This window comes from Schistocerca piceifrons, chromosome 2, assembly GCF_021461385.2.
Source record: "Schistocerca piceifrons isolate TAMUIC-IGC-003096 chromosome 2, iqSchPice1.1, whole genome shotgun sequence".
NCBI lineage: Eukaryota > Metazoa > Arthropoda > Insecta > Orthoptera > Acrididae > Schistocerca > Schistocerca piceifrons.
The window spans coordinates 1098473715-1098486114 of NC_060139.1; the positions used below are offsets into that span (position 1 = coordinate 1098473715).

The following is a 12400-nucleotide window of genomic DNA, read 5'->3' on the forward strand; positions in this document are numbered from 1 at the left end:
CTCTCCAACCTCAACTCCTTTGGTTCCATCAGATTCACCTGGTCCTCCTCCAAACCCCATGTCACTTTCCTCGACATTGACCTCCATCTGTCCAATGACCAGCTTCACACATCCGTCCACATCAAACCCACTAACAAGCAACAGTACCTCCATTATGACAGCTGCCACCCATTCCATATCACCATATCAAACGGTCCCTTCCCTACAGCTTAGGACTTCGTGGAAAATGAAGCTTCTCCAGTCCTGAATCCCTGAACCATTACACCAATAACCTGAAAACAGCTTTCCCATCCCGCAACTACCCTCTTGACCTGGTACAGAAGCAAATAGCTAGAGCCATTTCCTCATCCCCTCAAACCCAGAACCTCCCACAGAAGAACCCCAAAAGTGCCCCACTTGTGACAGGATACTTTCCGGTACTGAATCAGACTCTGAATGTGGCTCTCCAGCAGGAATACGACTTCCTCAAATCCTGCCCTGAAATGAGATCCATCCTTCATGAAATCCTCCCCACTCGACCAGAGTGTCTTTCCGCTGTCCACCTAACCTCTGTAACCTCTTGGTTCATCCCTATGAAATCCCCAAACCACCTTCCCTACCCTCTGGTCCCACACTTGTAACCGCCCTCAGTGTAAAACCTGTCCCATGCACCCTCCCACCACCACCTACTCCAGTCCTGTAAACCAGAAGTTGTACATGATCAAAGGCAGAGCCACGTGTGAAAGCACCCACATGATTTACCAACTGACATGCCTACACTGTGAAGCCTTCTATGGAGGGAATGACCAGCAACAAACTGTCCATTCGCATGAACGGACACAGGCAGACAGTGTTTGTTGGTAATGAGGATCACCCTGTGGCTAAACAGGCCTTGGTGCACGGCCAGCACTTCTGGGCTTAGTGTTACACCCTTCGGGTTATCTGGATACTTCCCACTGACACCAACCTATCAGAACTCCGGAGATTGGAACTTGTGCTTCAATATATTCTCTCTTCCCGTTACCCACCAGGCCTCAACCTCCGCTAATATCAAGTTGCCGCCCCTTGTACCTCACCTGTCATTCAACAACAGCTTTGCCTCTGTTCTTCCGCCTCGATTGACATCTCTGCCCAACCTCTTTGCATTTACATATATCTGTCTGTGTCTGTTTATGTGCGGATGGATATGTGTGTGTGTGCACAAGTGTATACCTGTCCTTTTTTCCCCCTAAGGTAAGTCTTTCCACTCCCGGGATTGGAATGACTCCTTACCCTCTCCCTTAAAACCCACATCCTTTCGTCTTTCCTTCCCTCTTTCCTGATGAAGCAACCTTGGGTTGCGAAAGCTTGAATATTTGTGTGTGTGTTTGTGTTTTTTATTGTGCCTATCAACATACCAGAACTTTCATGTTTGGTACATTACAACATCTTTGTTTTTATATATATATTTTTCAATCAGTTTATAGATTTTTTTCCAGCAATTGAGTACCTAATACATAGCTCTTCTTTTTTTTTTGTTTCAATAATAATTATCTGAGCATTGTGTGTAATATTGAAGTTAGGATTATATGAAAGTCCTAACTTCAATATTAAATGCAATGCTGAGATAATTATTATTGAAACAAAAAAAAGTAGAAGATCTATGTATTATGTATCCAATTGCTAGAAAAAAAAACAATATACAAACTGATTGAAAAATAAATTAATGTTTTGATGAATATTAATGTACATGACGAATATGTGTAAAATATCACGTGTTCGAGCTAAGGGGAGGGATATGTAGTGCTTCGAGAATTTTGAGGTAAATTCTAGAAACACTTGGCTCTCCACTGTTCTTGAACACCCAATATTTTAATGACGAGGGTGAGAAAGCCTTTCTACTGCAACACACGTCTGTGTGTGCAGGAAGGACAGCTGTCACGAGGAGCCAGGAGCTGCATCAGATGAGCGGCCCCAGCAAGTGGTTAGCATTAGAGTCTTGGAAGTCATATCAAAAAGTCAAAGAATGTTTGTATAATGTTCCATGATTTGTGGTGTCATGAGGATTGTTACAGAGGCAGATGAAGCGTGTATTATATAGAGACTTTTACTTTATGTCTTGGCTTTGCATGAGGCAGAACATATGTAACTGTATGAGTGTTTAGTAGATTCTGACATTTATCTTGAAACCAGTTGGCTTGGTGGAGTTTGTACAGAATTATTTTTCTTTGGGACGAGAGTTGAAAATATATTGTTGTTGAACTGACAATATCCTGAGTACATAATTTATTTCAAGAATATAGAGCTGGTTAATAATATTCCCTTTAACCTGGTACAGTCTGCAGAGATGAATTAAATGGTGAGAGCAATGTAGCTGATAATCCAAAGACGAGGATCGACTGCATGCACAATGTGTAGGTCAACTGGAAGAGATGTGTGAGTCGTGTAACCCAACACCGCACTGCCTCTTGTCGTCCAAGAAAGCGTTAGAGTGCCAGAATCTTGACGTAGCAGACAGCCCTTATCAATCCCAGCAAATTTAGGAAAATTAATAGCCAGGCAGCTTATATGCCAGATGTTGACTCTACACAAAGATAAGAAAACTCATAAAGAAATTAGGTACAAAATGTGTGACACAAACTGATACCAAAAGTACAGGGTATATCAAAACATTCATTCAGTTTGGCACACCTATGTTCCTCAAACTAATAAACACGTACAATGAATTTTGTTTTTTGATGAACGGGAACTGTTTTCATAGGTATTCAATATGACCGCCTTGAGATGCACGGCATATGTCAATGCGGTATTCTAATTGTTCCCACACTGCAGCAAGCATGTCTTGAGTTACAGCTTCCACAGCTACTGTTATGCCATGTCTCAGTTCATTCATTGTTGTTAGTAACAGAGGCACATAAACAGAGTTTTTTATAAACCCCCACAAGAAATAATCACATACAGTCAGGTCTAGTGACTTCGGAGGCCGGTAATGTAAGGCTGAATCATTTGTACTGTGTGACCAATCCATCGTTCAGTAATCCTTCTATTTAAAAATTGCCGCACCTCCAGATGCCAGTGTGGGTGTACCCCATCCTGTTGGTAAATGAAATTGTTCGAATCAGTCTCCAGCTGTTGGAAAAGAAAGTTCTCAAGCATATTGAGATATGTCAAACTGTACAAAACACATTAAATTTTGGAGAGTCCCTGTCATGTTGTATAACTTCATGTGGTTGTTCCATACCACATATTCTCAATTATGACAATCAACCTTTCTATTTTAGTGGAATGTCCTTACACAACGAGCTTGTAGTAACTAAATTTTGTTTAGTTTTATGTGCAAATGTCGATGCAACATATGCCAGATGGACATCGGCAGTATGGTGAACTGTCGAGCTGCACAGCAAATGGATTTCTTCGGACTCCTTGTGAAACTATGGCAGCTGCATTTGACGTCTGTGTCAGACGCTTGGGGGACATCCCAGCAATTTGCCTTTACACAAACAACCTGTTTCTTGGAATTGTTCATATCATCTAATGCTCTGTGCTGTAGGAAGATCCACACCATACCTACAAAAAAAAAGTCATGCTGAACAGTTCTTACTGACCCACACTGCACACAAAATGCTTTCTTTTGTCCCAACACAATTTTTACTAGAACTGAAGGGAGCACACACGATTGCTACCTAGCAAGAACCATGTAAAACTTGAGAGTTTTCTCTTTCCGACAGTATGTGGTTCACACACATATCACACAGAACACAGTAGTTACGATTTCTCTATACCAGATGATTCCTTTTGATACACCCTGTATTTCCAGTCATATATCTTAAAATATTTCTTACTCCATTTCCATCAGTTGTGAAGGAGCCTCACAACCATTTTGTGGATGAACCTCTTACTTCCCAGCCTTTTCATGTTCATGTCATTACCCACATCGCTGCTTCAGTCTGTCAGTACCTATCTCAACTTTCGAAATTCAATTGGACTTCGTGTCCTAACCTAACAGACACTTATAATCTGTCAGGATGGTGCATGACAACTGATAATCCTCTGCGGAAAGAAAGAAGTATTCTGAAGAACAGTTTTTGATCTCACATCTGTTGCAACTTTTGTCCTCATGACGTACATTGCTGGAGAAAGAACATAAAAATGAATAGTAGTAAATCAGTGTTGTTAATGCACAAGTGAATTGCCGTTTTCAGCAATATGTTACAATGTTGTGTAGTTATGATTTGAATTATTGCTAAAAATTATTATTTTCTTCCTTAACATTTTTCAGATACATTGTGTTTGATATTGAGCATGTAAATATTCCATATTTGCTGAAAGTTAACTTCGAGTACAAATTTTAAATTTCTTATGCCTGCACCTAATAAATGATAACCCTTGTATACAAAGGATGAAGAAATGTAATGTTATTATTTTTATTTGTATATCTTTATTTGTGTATACTTTAGGACTTGTGTATGGTGGTTCCATTTGCTTAATCCTCCAGTCCCAGGAGGTAATTATTGTGACTACTCATAATTATTTGGACTGCAGCTATGTAAAATTACACACTCTATCATTTAAGACTGAGTATAATTCCTGAATCCTTTGACTGCTCATTTTATACGTGCAGTGTGTTTTCACACAGCTTAAAATAACGGCAGTTCTGACAAACTATAAATTTGTTATTGTTTTTAATCTGAAGAACAGTTCTGTGCTCATATTAAATTCTTGCACTGTGATTCAAACTATTTGTGTGATGATTTGATGCTGTCACATATGTTTAAAAGGTTTGATTTCATGGAAAGTATGTTTTATCTTTACAAACATTGATTGAGTTACCACATGGTCTTAATATACACGCCTTACAATCATAATATTCAACATGATGTATGAGATTTTGGAGTGATAAATTGTAATTAAATATTGGATTTTGCCACAAAAGCTTTTTAATTATGATTTCATAATATATTGCCATCAATTTTAACCAAGTAAAATTTTCTGTAAACACTTTAATTCTTTGCTTTTATAAATTTGTGTTGTGCAGGACACATCATAGACATGCAGAAGTGTGCCATTGTTTATTCTGCATTTGAAGAGGACTGATATGTTTGTAGCATTTTTGCCTGAGTGTTTTGCAATGTAATGTTCACCATTTGTGTATTTAAAAACTAAATAAGGCAACTAAATAAGAAAGCTAACAGTAACAGAAGAAAAGGTTATGACTAAAATGTTTTTGTCACAATTTTTTTCTGATTTAGGGTTAGCAATTATGAGATTGCTCAAAATTTGTCAGGGAAAATTGCTAAAACTTATCTGGAAATCAGAGGAATATCACCGAATTTCACTTGGGTAAACTTGTGGCAATCCTGAGTGTAGAAGTTTTGCTGGGAAGCTATTACATGTCATCCATACAGTCCCAATCCTTTCCCATCTGATTTCCATATTTTTAGAACCATTAAGAAAGACTCTCACGATTATCAGTTTTCTTCAGACAAAGATGGGAAGCCTGGGTGCACTCATTGTTCTGTAGACAACCACAAAAAGTTTGCCATGAAGACAATTATCATCTTGTCTCACAGTGGGATAAATGTATTAACAGTTAAAGTGTATGTTTTTGAAATGATATGCCGTTCACTTAATTTTTTTCTCCCTCTGACTGCCCCTTACATTTATAATTTTCCTTTCAACTTAAGTTCTTTTCACAATTTATCTGCAAAGGTGGTATTCCTGCTTTCAGAACATAATTCAGGAATCAGTTTAGTTTCATATAGTTCTTTACAATGAAAAGCTATGGAGTAGTTTTTTTATCCCTCATACTTTAATAGAAAGTTTTGAGATCATTGTTTCCAAAGTACATTTAATCACACAGCACAACTATGTCCACAAACATACCTAGCTGTTTTGAAAAATAGGTTTAATCAACACAGCACAACTTTGTCCACAAACATGCCCAACTGGATGTATTATATTAGCATTGAGTGTTACATAGACAGAAGCTACCATGTGTATATTTTACTTACTGTTCATTATTTTGATTGTATCATTACTTAATATTAACACTAATAATAATCATAATAATAATAACAATATTATGCTTATGCTTAATGCTTAACCATTATCATTATTGTTATTGTTATTATTATTATCAGAGTGTTATTGTTATAAACAAAGTAGGCATGTTTGTGGACCTAATTGTGCTGTGTTGATTAAATGTTACATGGGTCCACAATATGTGAATACAGTTTCTTAGAATGGCACTTAAAATACCTTTTAGATGTATTTTTATATTCATACATAAATAAGTAATTTATTGCTAACTGTATGAATGTAAATAAAATAAACAAATAATACAGTGTGACAAATGTTATTGTCTGCAAAATGAATTACATGTGTGTGTCATGTTTTTTACTGGAAAATGGGATAGTACCATTGACTAGTTCCATTGAAAATGTCAAATTGATTTTGCTACACCTTGATGACCAAATATTCTTATTAGAAGAATGGGATAGGAAGTTACTGTTATGTCTAACAAAGCTTGAGACACACATTAAACCATTAATTGTTATGCTTCAGAACTCTTATGGGTGCCCTAAAGCTGAATTTGGGAGGTGCACCAGAGGGCCCTGCTGGCACTGGCAAGACGGAGACAACTAAGGATCTTGCAAAAGCCGTGGCCAAACAGTGTGTTGTGTTCAATTGCTCAGATGGGTTGGATTACAAGGCAATGGGAAAGTTTTTTAAGGTAAGTTGGTATTTGGCTAATGAGATTATAAGTTAGTGTAACAAAATATGCTTGCTTAAAAATGTGATGATAAGATAATGCATGCTCCATGTAGCAGCTGTGTAACTGGGAGACTGAGCAACCAGAACGTTATGACGACCTACTGATAGCCGGTATATCAACCTTTGGCACAGGTAACAGCAGCAACACTTCATGGCACGAAAGCAATGAGGCCTCGGTAGATCACTGGAGGGAGTTGGGACCACATCTGCACATACAAGTCAGCCAATTCCCATTAATTCTGGGAGGATAGCACATTCAATGATATCCCAGATGTGTTCGATTGGGTCCAGATCTGGTGATTTGGGCATGAGCATATCAATTGGAACTCACCACTGTGTTCCTCAAACCACTCCGTCACATTCCTGGCCTTGTGACATGGCAAATTATCTTGTTGAAAAATGTCACTTCTGTCAGAAAATGTGATTGTCATGAGTACAGGCGTCAAGGAGCTGCGCCCTTGGAAGATGATGGATTTGGGCCTTCTCATCAGCAAGCTGAATAAGGTATTGGATTCATCAGACCATGCAATGCTCTGCCACCAGACCATGCAATGCTCTGCCACTGTGCCAATGGTTATATGCCCATTCAGTCATAATTGCCGATGTCATCATTGGCACATGCATGGGTCATCGGCTGCACTGTGTGTTCAGACACACTTGTACAGCATTGAAATCTGATTTTAGTTCCATCACAGTTCCTGTTTTACCAGTCTGCCCAGCCTATGATGTCCAACGTCTGTAACGAGGGGTGGTTACCCAATCCCACAATGTCTGAATGTGGTTTCACATTGGTTTTGCCACGTGTTGAAGGCACTCACCATAGCACTCCTCAAACACCCAACAAGTCGTGCAGTTTTCAAAATGCTCATGCTGACCCATCGGTCATTTGTCTTTCCCATTCTACACACATAGAAAGCGTGCTCACTCGTACCACGTGCACCGTGCATGTCTGCCTAGCAGTTGTTCCTCGCTGGGAGATGCTTTTGTAGACTGGACGGGTTTATAGGTCAGTGGTCATAATGTTATGCCTGATCAGTGTGTATTGACAGAGTATTAAAATTCAAAGAATCATTCCAGTATCAGATGTTACAAATGGTTTACAGCAGAAAAAATATAATTTGACGATAAAATCTCCTGTATTAGTCACTTTTGATATTAGCTCTAATTATCAGGTTACACCATTTAGAAACTTGTGCACAACTGAAACCTTCAGCATTGACTTGCCACTGATGAGTTTGCATCATGATACATGTGTGAAATGAGGGTAAGGAGGAGTGTGACAGACAATGAGTGAATGACATTATTCTGACCTTTTTAATAATCAATTCTTTGATCAAGTGCTTCTTTAAATTCATGTAAAATATTCTCTGCATCCTTTTGCTGCTTTGACTCAAACAATTCTTATTTCTGGAATGCTGCCGATTGCCATAGATATTTGTTTTGGGATAGTTGCTATCTTTGAACTTTTCAAATGTTCCGTACCATTAGGAATGTTTATCACCACTTTTTAATGTAAATTCTGAGTTGATTGAACTAATTTTGTATTATAAATATTATGTTTTCATTATTACTTTTATTTTATAAGAGAATTCGTTATTTGGTAAAGGGTCTGAATTACAATATGCCTGAGTTTACCTTAAAATGTAGGGTTTTAATAGAAAGTCAGTTAACTCTCACATCTTCGAGCATATTAGTGAACATATTTCTTTGTACTATGCATGATAAATATCGGCGCCATTCGCATATTGCTTTCTTATCATTGTTCAGTCTGTTTTTCTTTTCACACTTGTTGCAATTTTAGCATCAGAACAGGTTGTCTTTTTTTAGGCTTGTGAAGACTGTTTGATAATAATTAATTGTAGTCCAGGGTGGAATTATGCATCTAGTAGATAGATTAAAACAGTGCATAATATTGAAACTCAAACTGCATTTGAGATTTTCTCAGGCAGGATCATGTTAAGTAAATCTATTAAACAAAGCTGACAAGCCAAAAGGGGCTGGTTTCTAGACCAAACTGTCCCAGGTTGAGGTCTGAGGTGGACAGACTGCTCATGCATTCAGCAAATTAAGATATTATCACCTCATAGGTTGCCCCCCCCCCCCCCTCCCCCCTGTACGTGCTCAGAGGGTGAACTGAGAACATCCCCTGGCACTCTCGTACTGCCTGCTTTAGACCTCTGGGTTGACAAAGGCAAGTAAATTGTGGCGTTACGCTTGCAATGAGTACAGAATAATTTAAGTAACACATTGAAATCAAAAACTATTTGAAGTGAGTGTTTTTCCAAATAAAAGAAATGAGGGAGTATGTGTGTGCTCGGGTGTCTAGTGAACAATAAAGGGCTGATGACAAGCATCTCGGCCACAGGCTCTGATGTAATTGATGCATTTGGAGGAAGTGGTCGGCCATATTTGATATTTTCATGTGCATCGACATCTGCAGGTGCCTCATTGTCGAAAGTAGGTGGTACCTTAATAGGCAGTGACAGGAGGTCAAAATCTGTGGGGCCATCTTATGTGTAGGTGCTGCAGCTACTCTCGGTTTTTAGTGATGGCTGAGGCTTGACACAGAGTGGCTGGAAATTGTACTGCGTCGGTGGTAGTGGTGTGGGCCTCATGTCAGATGCTCGATACGAACTGCACTCAGTTCGTGTTGCAGGTCCGACGAATAGCATTGGCCTCGACATCTAAAATCCTTCATTTCTTGGCACTGTGATACTGCTGGAAACTCACAGCAGAAGAGTGGGTACATGTACTGAGCCATCTGCCCGGTACGGTGGCCATCTACTTGCAGACTACAGGCTGAGAAAGTCCCGCGGTGCTAGCTGTCTTAACTCGTGGAGGATTTTACGGTGGAGTGGCCATCGATAAACCTAATCTGGTAAGATGTCAGGTACCTGCACAGTACTTTGTTCTTGAGTAGGATGATAAGGAGGGGTGTGAATTGGGTCTATTCTATTCACTGTGCAGAAGTTGGTGACCTTCTAAGAGCCAACCTGATGGTAATTATAGGGCACCATTGTTGTAGGGGAACCACATTTGGAGAAAATCACAACGAGTGTGTGATTGTGGCCCAAATGTTAATAGATGCCATAGAGGAGAGATAGGGGAATTCAGAGAAAAGGGCAGTACGATGAACCATATTTGTCTTTCGAATGATTTGCTGTAAAATCATCCACTGTCGTTCCGCCATCGGTTAGGCCTAGTGACACTTCAGTGCGGCCGTGATTGCTGAGTAGGTATCTGCCGCACCAATAAAGCACCAGCCAGATCTACATATGTATACTCCATGAGCCACTGTGCAGTATGTTGCAGGGGTACACCACACCAATATTATCAGTCCTGTTCTAGTTGCATATTTGATCTAGGGAAAAATTACCATCTATACATTTCCCTGTGTGCCCTAATCTCGCTTATTCAATTTTCGTGGTCTCTGAGTGAGAGAGATATTTTATGGTGCCAGCATTGTGGTAACACACTCTTCTTTCAATGAACGATCGATGAATTTGCCCAATAAGGTTTTGTGTAGACTACATAGACTTTCTTCTAGCATTCCCTTTTAAGTTCCCCCAGGCCTACCTGTCACACTTTTTATGAGCTATTCTGACCTGTTAAGATTCTAGCAGCACCACTCTGAATTTGTTGAATGATTATTGCTATTACTATTTGATAAACATTGGAACAATACTATAAAATTGTTCATACAAGTGTCCCTCATGTTGCTCCATTTACAAGTGTATTGCATTGTCCGTGAACCCTTCCAGCAAATCAACTCTTCTATTCACCTTCCCTAATACTGATTTCATATGTACAACCCATTTCCTATCAGTTCTTGGTATTACCCCTGAACATTTATACAATGTGAAGTGCTCAAGATCTTTGCCTCTAATTTTGTAATCAGAAGCTATTGGGACCTTTCTCTTTGTTATAGACGTTATCTTACAGTTATCATTATTTAAAGAAAACCATTATTTACTACCCCAACTTGAAATTTCATTCAAGTCTCTCTTTAGTTCCTTACAATCATGTGACGACGATGTTTTCCTGTACACAGCAGTATCATCAGCAAACAATGTAAAAGTGCTGCTGACTCTGTCTCACATACTGTTTATGTATGCTGAGGTCATTATAAGTGCTATTAAACATACTTTCATTTTTGTGATGACCTTCATGTGTCATTCCCCATTGGTCCTCATGGAAAAGGCAGAATAATTGTTGACAGAGGACAGCTGAAATGGCCAACCTCTGTTCTTTTTCAACTGTGTTCCTCAGCAGAACTCCATTTACCATGTTTAGTTAGCAGCAAATTGAAAAGTTGGTCCACAGGTATTTGGACCACATCTGAGTGACAAAATATGTGACCTACTTAAGGAGAGACCATTTGTTGATGACCTCTGAAGCAGTTGTAAATCTTTCCAGGACATTATCTCTTAAGAAGCGTATGGGTTCCAGGTTGTGGAAAACTTGATTGCAACCCTTAGGAATGTGGAATAATGTACTAGCATTATTGTTCTGAGCAATGGGCCGGTAATGGATGTTGTACTGTTAACTGTTCAGGGGTCTGCATCCATCTCTGCAGCCTCTGGGCTGTTTTACATGGAAGCTTAGCTTCCAGTCCAAATAGCATAATGGTAAGCTTGCAGGCAGTTCTTAAATGAATTTAGTTCCAAGGATTGCTGCTAGATCTTCTTTCTTGATTTTGCTGTAGTTTACCTGCACTGCTGTCAAAACTTTTGAACCATATGCTGTAGATTATTCCATACTGTCAAGGTTCTTATGAGACACCAATCTCATATTTGGATGCATCAGGGACAGGCTTAGATGTTTGCTGAGTCCAAACATTGCTAAGCATGGCGGTTGCTTAAGACAGTTCTTAAGCTGTAAGAAACATGTTTGGTGGTGTTCTTTCCATTTAAATGTACACACTTCTTGCATAAATCAATTAGTGTTTGTACTGTACCTAATACCCGAGGTATAAATTTTCTATAATTTCATGCATTCCTAAGGAATGTCTGCACTGGCTTAAAACTCATACATGGTAGTACTGGAGTGATATCATCAACGTGTTTGACCATTGATACAAGTTGTAGACACAGAGATGTTGAGGAAGATACAAATGGGAAGCCCCAGAGGGCATAGAGGATGTGACCGACCAAAAACCGTGTGGATAAAATAATAGTGCCAAAGATGACTGATGATGAATGACATATATGATTATAAATACCAGCACAGAATTGGGCCATCTCAAAGAAAATCATTGAAGAGGTAAATGTACACAGTGAAGTGTAGGGCCACAAAAGAAGAAGAGGAAAAGAAAAAGAACAACAACATATATATAAAGTACTCAATTCACTTTTCTGCAAGCTACACTTGAGGCTATGGGCTTGGATATCTATAAAGAACAGTCCCAGTGACCTGTTAATGATAATATCATTAAAATTATCAGCGAAACAAGGGATATCATGGTCAACTTGTAAAGAAAAAATGCCACACTTGGAGATTGGCTTTTGATACCTCATCCAGATTAAAGACAAAAGTTTATGTAGCAAAATCAGATTGAGTGCATTTTGAAAGCACATGTATGAAAACAAGGAGGTTGCAACATTGTCACATTGTACAGTGCATTGGAATATAGAGAAGAATGTGTAACACCCCGCACTATTGTACTAAC

At 39.0% G+C, this 12400-nt stretch overlaps 1 protein-coding gene across 1 annotated transcript in view; it reads left to right on the top strand.

The window, feature by feature from the left end:
- The window catches only part of LOC124776158 (dynein axonemal heavy chain 3), a 1197897-nt gene that overhangs the window by 411739 nt on the left and 773758 nt on the right, over positions 1-12400 (top strand). The window contains exon 23 of the mRNA XM_047250998.1: positions 6523-6691. Within this exon, the coding sequence (XP_047106954.1) occupies positions 6523-6691 (169 nt within the window). The remainder of the gene's footprint in view (positions 1-6522; positions 6692-12400) is intronic.